General features: G+C 33.4%; 1 protein-coding gene across 9 annotated transcripts in view; it reads right to left on the bottom strand.

The window, feature by feature from the left end:
- Positions 1 to 918: 918 nt before the first annotated feature.
- LOC109861596 (multidrug resistance-associated protein 4-like) overlaps positions 919 to 13,036 on the bottom strand; it is a 39,688-nt gene continuing 27,570 nt past the window's right edge. For 6 of the 9 annotated variants that reach the window (XM_020441308.1, XM_020441314.1, XM_020441312.1 and 3 more), the window contains 11 exons: positions 11,397 to 11,507; positions 11,165 to 11,299; positions 9,077 to 9,281; positions 6,715 to 6,937; positions 5,984 to 6,631; positions 5,371 to 5,867; positions 4,997 to 5,281; positions 4,651 to 4,865; positions 2,971 to 4,051; positions 2,645 to 2,890; positions 919 to 2,554 (listed from right to left, as the gene is read on the bottom strand). In XM_020441308.1, coding sequence (XP_020296897.1) covers positions 2,114 to 2,554; positions 2,645 to 2,890; positions 2,971 to 4,051; positions 4,651 to 4,865; positions 4,997 to 5,281; positions 5,371 to 5,867; positions 5,984 to 6,631; positions 6,715 to 6,937; positions 9,077 to 9,281; positions 11,165 to 11,299; positions 11,397 to 11,507 — 4,087 coding nt within the window. In that variant the 3' untranslated portion in view covers positions 919 to 2,113. Of the gene's footprint in view, positions 2,555 to 2,644; positions 2,891 to 2,970; positions 4,052 to 4,650; positions 4,866 to 4,996; positions 5,282 to 5,370; positions 5,868 to 5,983; positions 6,632 to 6,714; positions 6,938 to 9,076; positions 9,282 to 11,164; positions 11,300 to 11,396; positions 11,508 to 13,036 lie in introns of those variants that run through there. The other 3 variants (XM_020441315.1, XM_020441317.1, XM_020441316.1) reach the window with 3 other exon arrangements.

The raw sequence follows: 13,036 nt of genomic DNA, 5'->3' as shown, positions 1-13,036 counted from the left end.
GCCTAAACCAAACAGTCAGACATTCCTCAAACACACTCCGTCTAATGAGTGTGCGCCGTCTGGTGGAAAGCTACCGCTCTCCCACCAAACACAAATCAGTCATAGAATGGCGTATGGACTAACCGTTATAGGTCCAAGAGCCACAAGCGCACCAAACCAAACCAAAACCGTGCCTCTTGATGTGATACATTCAAACTCAAGAACAAGAAAATATAACATAGGTATCTATAAGTAAATATTGTAAAGTTTATTTTAAACATATTTGCAAAGTTTTCAAAATAAAAATATGTTGTAATAGATAAATTTATTATCTTTTAGCATGTCAGCAACACTGCGTAACAATGAATATCTAAATTTTTTATTCCACAAGTACTTACTAGAATTCACCAATAATAATTTAATACCAGAAATATATATAAAGAGAATTATATATTATTTATAGGAGCTGTATATTATCACTTTCTCTCTTAATACTCTATATATATAGCAATACAATAGAAATAGATACATCACGTTAGTTGATCAAAAAAAGGAATAGACCAATAAGGGTCTAACAATCTTATAAAAGTGAGTATTATACTACAGACTAAATTGCAAATATTTTCGAGATTGTGACAAAAATTAAGGAAAAAAACTTATGTAATGCGTAACGTTTTTGAGTTTTGTGTTTATAATGAAATCTGTTCTTCACTTTTAGTATCACACGCTATAAGAATGTTAGATTTTTATTAGTATTTCTTCTTTGCTTTTTTGTTTAAAGAACAAAGTCTTTTTTCATTTTGTTAAAATTAATCTGTAATATCGCTACTGCGCATTATCTAATACTATTATATTATTTACATAATTACGCATATACTTTCATAAATACTTTTTAATATTCTGACAAAATTATATACAAATAATGTGTACAACATATAAATAATATATAAGAGAGATGCTCGCAGTTATATTCCATAAATGCGGTTTCTAAAAATATTGAGCCCTTATCTGTAATAACAAAAAATAAGTACTCGTAGCGTTTGTTAAATATTCAAATTAAGATGAAATATCTTTTAGCGTCATCACTGTGGATTTTTATTCAATTTTTGTATGACCTATTTACAGTCTAAGTCTATTCTAAGTATAGTAAAATATCCACAATAAAAATGTCCGAAACTATACTACTCATAACGTTGATAATAAATGTTATGTCTTAGGTATATCTTATTTTATTTGTTCTGATGTTTGTTTTAACAAATATAAAAATTGTACACATCACATACACAGTTCTCAGTTTGTTTTTATATATGTTCATATATCTATAAACGCAAATGCTTATCACAGAGCGAGAAACGTTTATAGTTTCTGGAAGTACATAAAGCGTAGAGTAGAAAAATATGTGTGAGTAGTGTAATTTTTTTATTTTATTTTATTTTATTTAGACTTGTACGTGAAAAAAACTCACCGCAACTTTAACCATTATTAAATACAATGTAAAAATACAATTCTTTTAATATCGATTAGTTTTATTGATTTCTATTAATATCTATAGAGATTTATAATAGTTCAACATCGTTTTATATAGAAATACATTCAGTATCGCAAACACGTGGTGATTATAATACTCGCTACAGTATCGTGCTTGTTCAAAGCTAAATATCTTAAAAATCATGCAATAAGTTTTTCTCTTCAGTGGATAAACTTCATTCATTTGTGTTAAATATTTGTGCATAAATAATTGTTTCCTTTCCTGTTTTGTTTTTTTTTTTTGTCCAATATGTTTCGGATGTGTTGCACAAAGAGTGGCTCCAAAAAGAAGTGAAATTTTGCCCGTTTTCGCCCAGGATCCTCAAATTTTGAATCAAATAGTGTGCTAAATGTTAGCTTATGATAAGACATTGATCACAGAAAAATTTCACATTGAGCCTATTTTTCGTTTCAGAGATAGGCGAGGTCAAAGTTATTAAGTTGAGTGAGAAAAGAATATCGGTATCGTGACATACGTCACAAGAAAATCTACGGAACTTTACCTAAAATTAGATATTCACTGATTTACTTTCATTTCTATCACGATTAAGCATATGAAAATTTGAATGACAAAAAAGCTTCATGTTATTTCATGTCCGGTGCATTGTCATGTTTTTCTGTATTTGGCGTCGTACGCTTGTTTCGCCACTTTGGCCAGTTGTTCATGCATACCCGGATCGGTTTCTCTCACCAATGACGTGAATTGACTCTGACTGTTTTGTAGTAACATGTAGGGATGATCATACTCGACCATACGACCTTTATCCATCACGAGGACCTTGTCGCTGTCCATTATAGTGTGCAGTCGATGCGCTATCGTGAGCATCGTACAGGTCGTGAACTTCTTCCTAATAGTGCACTGAATCAACGCGTCTGTGTGAGGATCTACATTAGCGGTCGCTTCGTCCAACATCAAAATACGATTGTTCCTTAAGATAGCTCTTGCCAAACACACAAGCTGCTTCTGTCCGACACTGTAGTTGCTACCTCTGTCAAACACGCGACTTTCCAGACCATTATTGATAACAGCCGCGTCTTTCAGCTCGACCTGCAGCATATTATCCATGATATGTTTTCACCTTCGATTTACGAAAAGAAATTTTTATTTTAACAAAGTACAAATTATTTTTTTGTCAACCTCTTCGAGCGCTTCCCATACAGCGAGATCGGAAAACTCGTTGAACGGATCCAGATTACGTCTCAGTGTACCCGAGAACAAAACGGGATCCTGGGGTATAATAGATATCTTGCCGCGCAAATCCTCCAAAGCAATCTGACTCGTATCTATACCGTCGATCTTAATAATTCCCTCTACTTTCGCTAGTCGGAAGAGAGCTGTTATAAGTGACGATTTTCCAGCACCTGTTCTTCCTACGATACCAATCTGTATAATAAATTATATGGACATTTTCATTAACTCTTACGTGTTTTTACATTTACATCATACCAAATTTTTTTCCATACCTTCTCTCCGGGACGCATCACAATATTCAAATTCTTGAGAACGTACGGATCGTCATCCGAGTACTTCATATAGACATTGATGAACTGAATGCAACCTGCGTCGGGCCAGCCATTGGGAGCGCTAGCGGGCAGAGACAGATTTTGACTCTCTTTTTTCTTCAAGTACGCGCCTCTGTCACGCAAATTCGGTTCCGGCGGTAGCTGAATATATTCGAGTACACGTTCCACCGCCATCATCTGGTTCGCCACTTCCGCGCTTTGTCGCATTCCCCATTGAATCAACCCAGTTATTGTCATTACCTGGGTGATAGCTAGTCCGACCTCGTCGTCAGAAAATGTCTGATTGAGCAACAAAAAGCTGAAAGTGACGAACGAGATAAAGACAAAGCAAAACACATCGAGAGTGAATCCGAACGCCGTGCTGGTCACAATATACATGTAGACAGTGGACGTGTGATAATCTTGCAATTTGTCGAATTCCCGTTTGAGTATGTCCTGAGCGCAGTATGCTCTGATAGTCGTCAGGCCGTTTAGCGTAGCATTCAAGTGAGTGAACACCGGAGATCGTGCTATTCCTTCCAGTCGCTTGATGTTCTTACTGGTCTTTAGATACATTTTTCGGATCCAATAGATGATCGTGCTTATGAATATAACCGGTACTAGGAAAATGGGATTGATGATGCAGGTTACTACCAGAGAGCCAATCATCATCAAGTTCATCTGACAAGCGTCGAGGATCACTTTTGGTAACAGCTCGTCGATCGCGCCCATATCCTTGGAAAATCTGTTCAGAATCCGGCCACTCGGGTTAGTGTCAAAAAATCGCATTCCCGTACGAATCAGCGCATTAAACATCATATCATGCAGACGTTGACAGCATGTGATGCATGTTTTGTAGAACACCAATGATCTGGTAATGCCGATAAAAAAGATGCCCAGGACAATGCCGGTGTAAATATAGATATAAGTAGTCCTCGGCAATAAATTCTGGATGACCGGGTTTGTTTTGTTTGTATAAATATCTTCTGTTAGATTCAAGTAAACTCTAGTTTTGTATTTCCGCGCTTCTTCAGTATTGATTCTAGAGGAAAGTAAGTAAAAACAAAATATTCTTAACTTGTAGATCGTTAGTATGATGCTGTATGGCATCACTATGGGGACGCTTATATCATCGTATTTTGAAGAAGAGTTCTCTTTTATCTGACTTGATTTGTGAGAAATCTTTTAGGAAATTTAAATATGTGAGTGAATGATATATTTTAGCTTTCAAATTCGTTGTACTCTGACAAAATTTATATATTTTTATGATTAGCTTGGTAATAATGGTACTGTAGTAGAAAAAGATTTTTGCACTTGGATTTCAAAGACGTAGTAGCAATTTGAAAAACACCGAGAAACATCATATTTCAAAATTTTTAAATTTTATACTTTTCAACTTCTGTTCTCCGACGGCCTGGCGCCGATTGGAGCCAGGTGAAATCTAGAGTACTCCACGCAAGAAAATAAATTCACTTTATATAAATTATTGTGAAAAAAGTACCATTTGTTTCATAAAAAAATGCTGGCGGTTTAAAAATTAATTATTATTATCTTCTATAATGTGAAAATAGTGGCAATCTAAAAATTAATTATTTTTCTCTCATATAATGTGAGGACTATCTCATATATTTTGATACTTACATATAAGGCACGAAGTAATCGCAGGAACTGACGACAAATTGCGTAGTAATAAACAAAAGTACAACAATAAAGTCTAAGATCAAGTTGGAACCGACTTGGAAAAACTTCATAAATATAGGACCTTTAACCAAGCCACGTGATGTCGTTTCCAGACCGTTTATTCGTTCGGCGTTTTCATCTTCTTCCTCATCGTCCGTAATTTCCGGAGTACGACTCTGTTAAAAAACCATATTATTGGTAGCAATATTACTTTATTTAAATATTTGAAACGACACAAAATTTGTTATGCTCTCAGAAATAGATTTTTATTTACAAATGACATGTATATATAATTCTTTTCTCTTACTCCATTACTTGAAGTAGAAAACTGTCGTCGTAAATTTATATTTATTTCTGAGGTCGACTCGTCGGTCGTTTCATCCTCTGCTGCCAAAAGTATTCCGTACTCAGGTCGATAGGCCAGTAGATCCATATAATGCGAGAAGTATTTAATTTTTCCTTGCTCAAGCAAGATAATAGCATCGACACTCTTTATGTACTGCAGTTGATGCGTTGCCAAGATTGTGGTCTTTCCAGCCAGATATCTCTGAATGCACTTTTGGAACAGATGCTTACTGACGTGAGCATCAACCTGGAATGGTAAACCGACCGACAAATCTATGAATTTACTCCAAAAACAAATTCTAAAGCATCACTATTAATTTGATGCTGGTCTCTCACCGCACTTAGAGGATCATCTAGAAGATAAATATCCGATTGTCTATACAGAGCTCTGGCCAAGTTAATCCTGGCCTTTTGACCGCCGGACACCGAGCTGCCTCTTTCTCCCACAATGGTCTGATCTCCTTGAGGAAACTGTTCAAAGTCGCGCGGCAAAGCGCAAGCTATGATCACTTTCTGATAACGTTGACGATTGTAGGGCTGTCCGAATAATATATTCTGCCGAATAGAAGCTCCAAAGACCCAGGCCTCCTGACTGGCATAACTGATGCTGCCGTTCACCTTTATCTGGCCCTTTATCAGGCTAAGCTCGCCTAAAATGGTGGATAAAAAAGAGCTTTTCCCACTGCCCACCATGCCAATGACCGCGTATAACTTTCCCTTTTCTATTCCCAGATTCAAGTCTTCCAGAGTGTTCTCCGGTTGTTTGCTCAGCCACTTGGCAGTCACGTCGATCATGTTGATGGCCCACTTCTCGTTGACTGATTGTTTTTTCTCTGTGAATAATGAAGATTTTTCGATAAAAATAAATAAATTAAAAGGACATCTATATGTATCTTTTAAAAGAAATCTTACAAAAAATAGCTTACAAATCCTTAACTCGTAAATTTACCTTCAACATGATTAGTGCTATTATTCAGTAAATCAATGGCCACAACTAATCCGTTCGGCTTCTTGCTGTTCTCGATACTGATGCTTTCGCTTGTGTTTTCGACTACGTCGTCGTCAATGTAAGGTAGATCTGGCTCGTCAGGAGATTCTTTGGTTGTTGAATTATCGTGTAGCGTATCGTTGGAGGACGACAATTTATTAACGACGTTGCCGTCATGAAATTCTTCGAGCTCCAAAAAATTCTGCAATCGTCTAATGGCCACCATGCACTCGTTCAACTCAGCGTACCCGCGCACGAACATGCCAGTGAGAGTGTGCGAGAGGATGTTGAAGTAAGACGAAACGACAAAGATTTTGTCAGCGGTGATATCGTCGTTGAACAACAGCATCGTTATGAGTGTGCTGTACAGCGCCATACGTGTTGTAAAGAGATTAAAGGTCATGTAAATTCCACGGATATAAGAACTTTTGGTGACCACTCGCAGCTCGAGTTTCCGTGCCAGCTCGATCATAGCGCAGAACGGTTTCTCCCAAGCGTACATTTTGATCACCTGTACCCCGGAAATAATCTCATCCATTAGTCGAACCCGTTTGTCCGTCTTGATGGCAGTTTGGAGACGGAATCTCGACGAGAGTTTACCAGTATAGGCTGTAATTCAGAAAACTTTTTTAATCTAATGAATGAACATCAATTCTGATTTTTAATTAATGAATATATCTGAAGGTATTCACATTGAAGCGGTACAACTAGAAGAGTGGCAAAAGCTCCGATAAGACCAGAGATGCCGACCTCATGGTAAAGGATATAGGCCACAATCAAGGCCTGCAAAGGTGCCGACCACATGTAATGAATTAAAATGGAAACGAGATCGAACCTATTGACATCGTTGGCCACTAAGTTGACTACCTTTCCTGCTGCTGTCTCGTTCAATGCGGTTTTGCTCAGTCGTAAAGCCTGCAACCGCACACATTACGTAACTTGTATACTAAGATATATGTACTGATAAGTCATATTGTACAAGGAAAATTACAAGATTTTAGAAAATCAATATTGTATCAATATAATGTGCATAACATATGTGATTTCTTAACTGGTCAATTTTGATTCGATACCCTGATAGGAAACCATTTACAAAATTATGTGACGAAATCTTGCACTAAAATTGTAATTTGCAATTATACAGACATATTTTAGAAAATAGATGCAAAAACATTGATCTTTTCTGAAATATTTGTAGTTGTTTGCAAAATTACTTTCCAAATACTATTTCGGCAAAAGAATAACGATTTGGCGAATCACCCTGACGAAAATATGAAGCTTTACAGAGCGTTGATAACCGTTTAATGAGAATTTTCTGAGAGTTTATACACTTTCCAACTTTAGAAGAATGCTTATATAACGTCAAAAGGGTTGAACTCTTTTGGAACGCTTATCAAACGCTATATATAATGTTTCCTAAACATTCTGCAATGCGAAGGTAACGCTTTTCACAAAACGCTCAATAACTACTGATAAATTTTTGTACAAAGAGTTTGCTGACAGACTTTTCAAACGGTTAGCAAATGCTTTTATGAGTAAGTAATAAAAAATATTAAAAACTACACATTAAAAATCAATTCATTTATTATAACTCAGTTTATTGTAAGAATAAGAAGACTATTGATATATATATATTACATATATTTAATATATTAAATTATTTAATTATATTGAGATTAATTTTATGTAATAGTTTTATATAATAGCTTTATGTAGTTTAATATATTATATTTAATATATTACATTATTTAATATAATTACTAATTAGTATATATTTTTAAATTTAAGAATTGAAGTCCAGATTAACAATTATTAAACACTTACAAACGCTTACAAGTTTATACACAGAGAGAACGGTTTNTTTAAATTTAATAATCCGATTTGTTTGACTCATTTGTTGCATTCAAATAACATAAATGTAACAGACTATATTTGATTTAAATATAGCATTATTTGAGACACAATGTTAAAATTTGGTTGCGTTGTAAAAATGTACTTTAAATCATATTTAATAGTAATAAGAGAGATAAATATTTTTACTCATTGCAAGTACATTGCACTACAATATTTTTAATAAAATAATATTTTGAAGAAATAATAAATGAACTGTGTGTAAGATAGCGTGAGAATAAGTAGATAAAAATAATTTTTTTAGTAAAGAACAAGTAGTCTTGCGGACTGAGTGCATGCGAATACGACGGAGAGAGGCGTCTCGAGTTCGAATCCCGCTATTATCTTAGGATTTTTTCAGGTCCGGTCCCTTTTAATGGAATTTATCAGTTGATTGGCGAGCTGAACCGGGCTTCCAAAAATTAATTCAAGTAAAATCTCTTAGCTGTGTAAAAGCGCGAGTCGCGAAAAATTCTCTTATTGAATTTTTAGATGTATTTAAGTTAATAAACTATTTTGTTTTGTCTTACGCTTAACGTAAACACTATGCAAACTTTCAGAAACGCTTTATACAAACGCCTTTCAAACGCTGTAGCGTTGCAATGTTCGCCCTATGAAGTCTCTACTGACCGTTTCAAAACTTTCAACAAATTTCCGCAAAACGCTCATACAAACGTCAAATAAAACTTATAAAACTTCTCATTTTTGTCAGGGCATTTTAGCAGTATATTTGCAAAATTAATTTCACAAAGAAATTGTCCAATAATTGAGAAAAGAAATTCAGCTATGTGATGTTTAAAATATGTAAAAATATGATTGCATATGTAGAAATGCAAGAAATCGTCGTCACTCATGATGTTATATTTGTGCAATATTTTCACAATTTGTCTATTGGAGGTATATACTGTGAAAATGCATAACGACTTTTTTGCAATTTTTGACAAATAATATTTATAAAATTTTATTTCGACAAAACTGTTGCGTTATAGCGAATCATCTTAGTGCAATCATTGCAAAATCGTCGCCATTCATGATGCCATTTTTGTGCAATATTTTCACAAATGTGCCTATTAGGGTACTATTATAAAAATATTAAATCATTTTGCAAAATTCAAAGAGGAATTTTTTTTGTGAATAATCAACCAAAAAGTTTATGTAACTGACCTTTCTGTATACCACGGAGCAAACGGCCACGCGAACTTTGGCACCCACATGAAAAGCTCCGAAAAGTGCCTGACTGCCGCTTAGTACGTTCACAGCGGTCGCTATGCATATACCAGCCCCGTAAGCTAGCGCGATTTCAAGGAGTTCCACCGAATCTTTTCGAAAATAACGCAGAAGACCTCCCAATAAGAACGGCGTGCCAAGTCTGCAGATAATATTATGTGTTTTCAATTTGATATATACAGGGTGTCCAAAAAAGGTCGGAACTTCTGAATATCTCAGAAAACATAAGTCTCACAAAAAAGTGTTTCAGACAAAAGTTGTAGAGGTTAAATATATAGTAAAAGGATCTATTTACCGATTGTATCAGTGTGACCTTGGATGGCGCCGCCAAGGTCACATCGATTTTTTAAAATGGAACTCCTTATTTTTTACAATGGCTGTTTGTTTACAATGCGGTCCGTTTCATGCTTAATCGTGCATTTATCTGTGATATATGTCACGTATACTATAGATAAATGTGCGCTTAAGCATGAAACGGACCGCAGCCAATTTATCTTCAAAATAGATAATGTTGCGGAAATATGTATATATATATATATCCGCAACAAACACCAGCGTCTAACTCTACTGACTATATACAAGGTGATTTAGGACAACCCTTTATCCTTGAAAATACATATTCTTGACTAAATTCTAAAACAACTTTTTATTTGACAAAATTTTGTCTGAAGCTTACTTTTTGAGTTATTAATAAAAATAGGACTTATCACGAGTCGGATACAAGAGGTAGGCAGGAGTGACGGAACTTACCGTCAGACGCAGGCGATAAGGTATGGTGCCTGACGCGATCAGCTGATCCCTACACACTGTTTCTGTATCTGTCTCTGTTTCTCTCTCTCTTTCTTTCTTTTTCTCTCACTTATTTATTTAGTCATTTGTAATTTGTATTTACTTAATCCGTGCATCATATAAATCACTGTCAATCACGGTGGGTTGCGCCCCTGTTTACCTCTTGTATCCGACTCGTGAGTCACCTATTTTTATTAATAACTCAAAAAGAAAGCTTTAGACAAAATTTTGTCAAATAAAAAGTTGTTTTAGAATTTAGCCAAGAATATGTATTTTCAAGGATAAAGGCTTGTTCTGAATCACCCTGTATATATTTCGAGGATAGTTTGTAACTTAATAAATGCAATAAAAAATAAAGAGTAACATTAATAATAATGAGAGCCTAAAATTTATTATTATTAAAGTTAATTTTTATTTTTTATTGCAGATTCTTATAGCTTAATTAAGGAGCTTTCCAAAACACTATAATGACTCATAACTCAAAAAGTACTTAATAAAATTAAACTTCATTATAATGTTTTAAAAAGCTCTTGAATTAAGTTATAAGAATCTGCAATAAAAAAATAGAGTTCCATTGAAAAAAAGTAATGTGACCTTGACCTGATCTTGGCGCCTTGAAGCATGATACAATCACACTGATACAATCAGTAAATAGATTTTTCTATACCCTACAACTTTTGTCTAAAATACTTTTCTATAAGACTTATATTTTTCTGAAATATTCAGGGGTTCCGATCTTTTTTGGACACCTTGTATATACAAAGTGTTCGACAATTGGTGTAATCTTTTTTAGGCAGGTAGAAAGAGTAAACTTAAGTCAAACAGTTCTTTACCATTTTGCAAGGATTGCAATAGTTATCGAGATCTTAATTAACAAAGATCCACGAATAAGCATACATCGACAAATACAGACAACTTTTTATTCGGTAAAATTTTGTCTGAAGCTTACTTTTTGAGTTATTAATAAAAATAGTTGATTTATTACAAGTCGGATACAAGAGATAAGCAGGGATGGCGCAACTATGTAAATTGCATATTTTTAAATATTTTTATAGTTTTACTTAAAACGCTCAATATCTTAAGCAATTAAGAACAGATTTATAAATGTTTCTTATGCTACAAAATATGTATAGCTTATATAAAGCGTCGAGCTATGCCCTTATTGACTTAGAAGATAAAAATGTGTTGGAATTATCAAAAATACATCGACTCATTATTATTTTAGTGTTAATATACCTTATCACAAACTCGTTGAGCACTTGTATTATTCCTAATATGGAATATTCCTTTAAAAAAGTAAGAAAAATCGTAATTAGCAGACTCGGTTTGCGTTTCCGTTTTTTTGAATTTTCCAGCTCGACTTTCCAATGTCTATAATCATACAATTATCCCATAATTTGTTTTGTAATTAAAATATTGTTAAAATATTTGTCTCTCTTTTCATATATGTAGTAACTTTGATACTCACTTTTCTAATCGATCTCCGAGCACATTTGATCGATCAGTTTTCAAAGGATCATACAAGTCCTCTATCTCTAGATTTTTTCTGTATCCTGTTTTGAACAAATTGATGGTCCACCTGATATGACAAAGTGATACAGAAATAAATATTAGAAAAACGTATTAGATTTTAATGTAAAAAGATGGCTTTTTTGTGAATACGTGAATCAAATACAATTTGTTTTTCAATGTATAATTCTGGTGTTTACATTATTATAAATGTGCTTGATATGCGTACCATTTTGATACAATATGTGTGAAGAAGACGTATACGCGTAACTTGTTTAATATGATAGTGTTTACATTATTGAGACCAAGCTGATTTACGAATATAGTACTTAATACGCGTAATAAAGCGATCGGTGTAAACCAGGTTAGTATGAAACTTGACAATTAAATAAATAAATATATATATTATAAATAAATATATATATTTATATTAAATATACATGTATAATGAGATGTATTGACTCAATATATGATGCAACACAAAAAGAACGCAAGATACAATGGTGACCATTTCGTCTTAATTTAATTCTAGATAATACGGTGTGTTTCTCGTCACACTATATAAGATTGGAAAGTGTGCTGTCATCAACAAGGTCAAAACTAAATATATATAAAGATGAGAACTAGTTGAACATAAAAAATATCTTTATTCAACATATTATATTATTTAAGATTTTCTTTTTTGTACTCTTATAGTGACATCGCAAATAGTGTCAAAAGAAATAATTATAAAAGAAAGTATTTATGAATTTCAAAGGAAATATTTAAAAATATCGAAATGTTTACAAGTTTTAAAACGTTGTTGATTTTAAATCTCAAGAGCCTCAACTCTTTGTTAAGTTGTTATAATGGCAGATGGTGTTAATCTCAGAGCTTATTATACCAATATTGTGCGAGAGAAACCCTAAGTGTCTCACGGTGGTCGAATTGAAAAAGATTGCACAAAAAGCGAGAGATTCCAGGTTTGACTCCTAACCGAGAAGTTTTTTTCACAATATAATTAGATAAGAAGTAAACGTACATTTCCTATATATGTATATAATGCAAATCCAACATCTTATATGACCTTACAAATTGATATTTTAATTCAAACTTCACGTGTAAAAATTTACAAAAGAACAATAGAAATATATATATATATATGTGTGTGTGTGTGTATATATGTATATATCTATACATATATTTATTTATTTATTTTGCATGAACATCTAGCGTAGGCTCTCATTGATCAATTAAATTTTGCATTGCGTTGTTGATTTTGAATCTCAAGAGTTTCAACTCTTTGTTAAATTAGAAATTTTAAGTTTTCAGAAGTAACTACAAGTATATTGAAAACTTTGGTATAATAATGAATAATTGTATTGTATACATAAACAGAATATTTAAATATTCAAATATTCAATTACATTGAAATTGTATATACAGAATGTACAAAAAAGGTCGAAGCCCTTGCATAACTTGAAAGATTTAAGTTTTTGACCAAAATGTTTCAAACGAAAGTTTTAGGGTTTTATAAAGCGCATTACATGGCAATATTATCCCAGATAGCCAAATGTGAAAACTCAATATAAAGCAAATCATTGTATAGATTAAGTTGCT

The sequence above is a fragment of the Pseudomyrmex gracilis genome, unplaced genomic scaffold, assembly GCF_002006095.1.
Source record: "Pseudomyrmex gracilis isolate BER0280 unplaced genomic scaffold, ASM200609v1 scaffold_859, whole genome shotgun sequence".
Classification (NCBI taxonomy): Eukaryota; Metazoa; Arthropoda; class Insecta; order Hymenoptera; family Formicidae; genus Pseudomyrmex; species Pseudomyrmex gracilis.
Note: the sequence above shows the minus strand (reverse complement) of the source record. Positions and strands in the feature narration are given on the sequence as shown.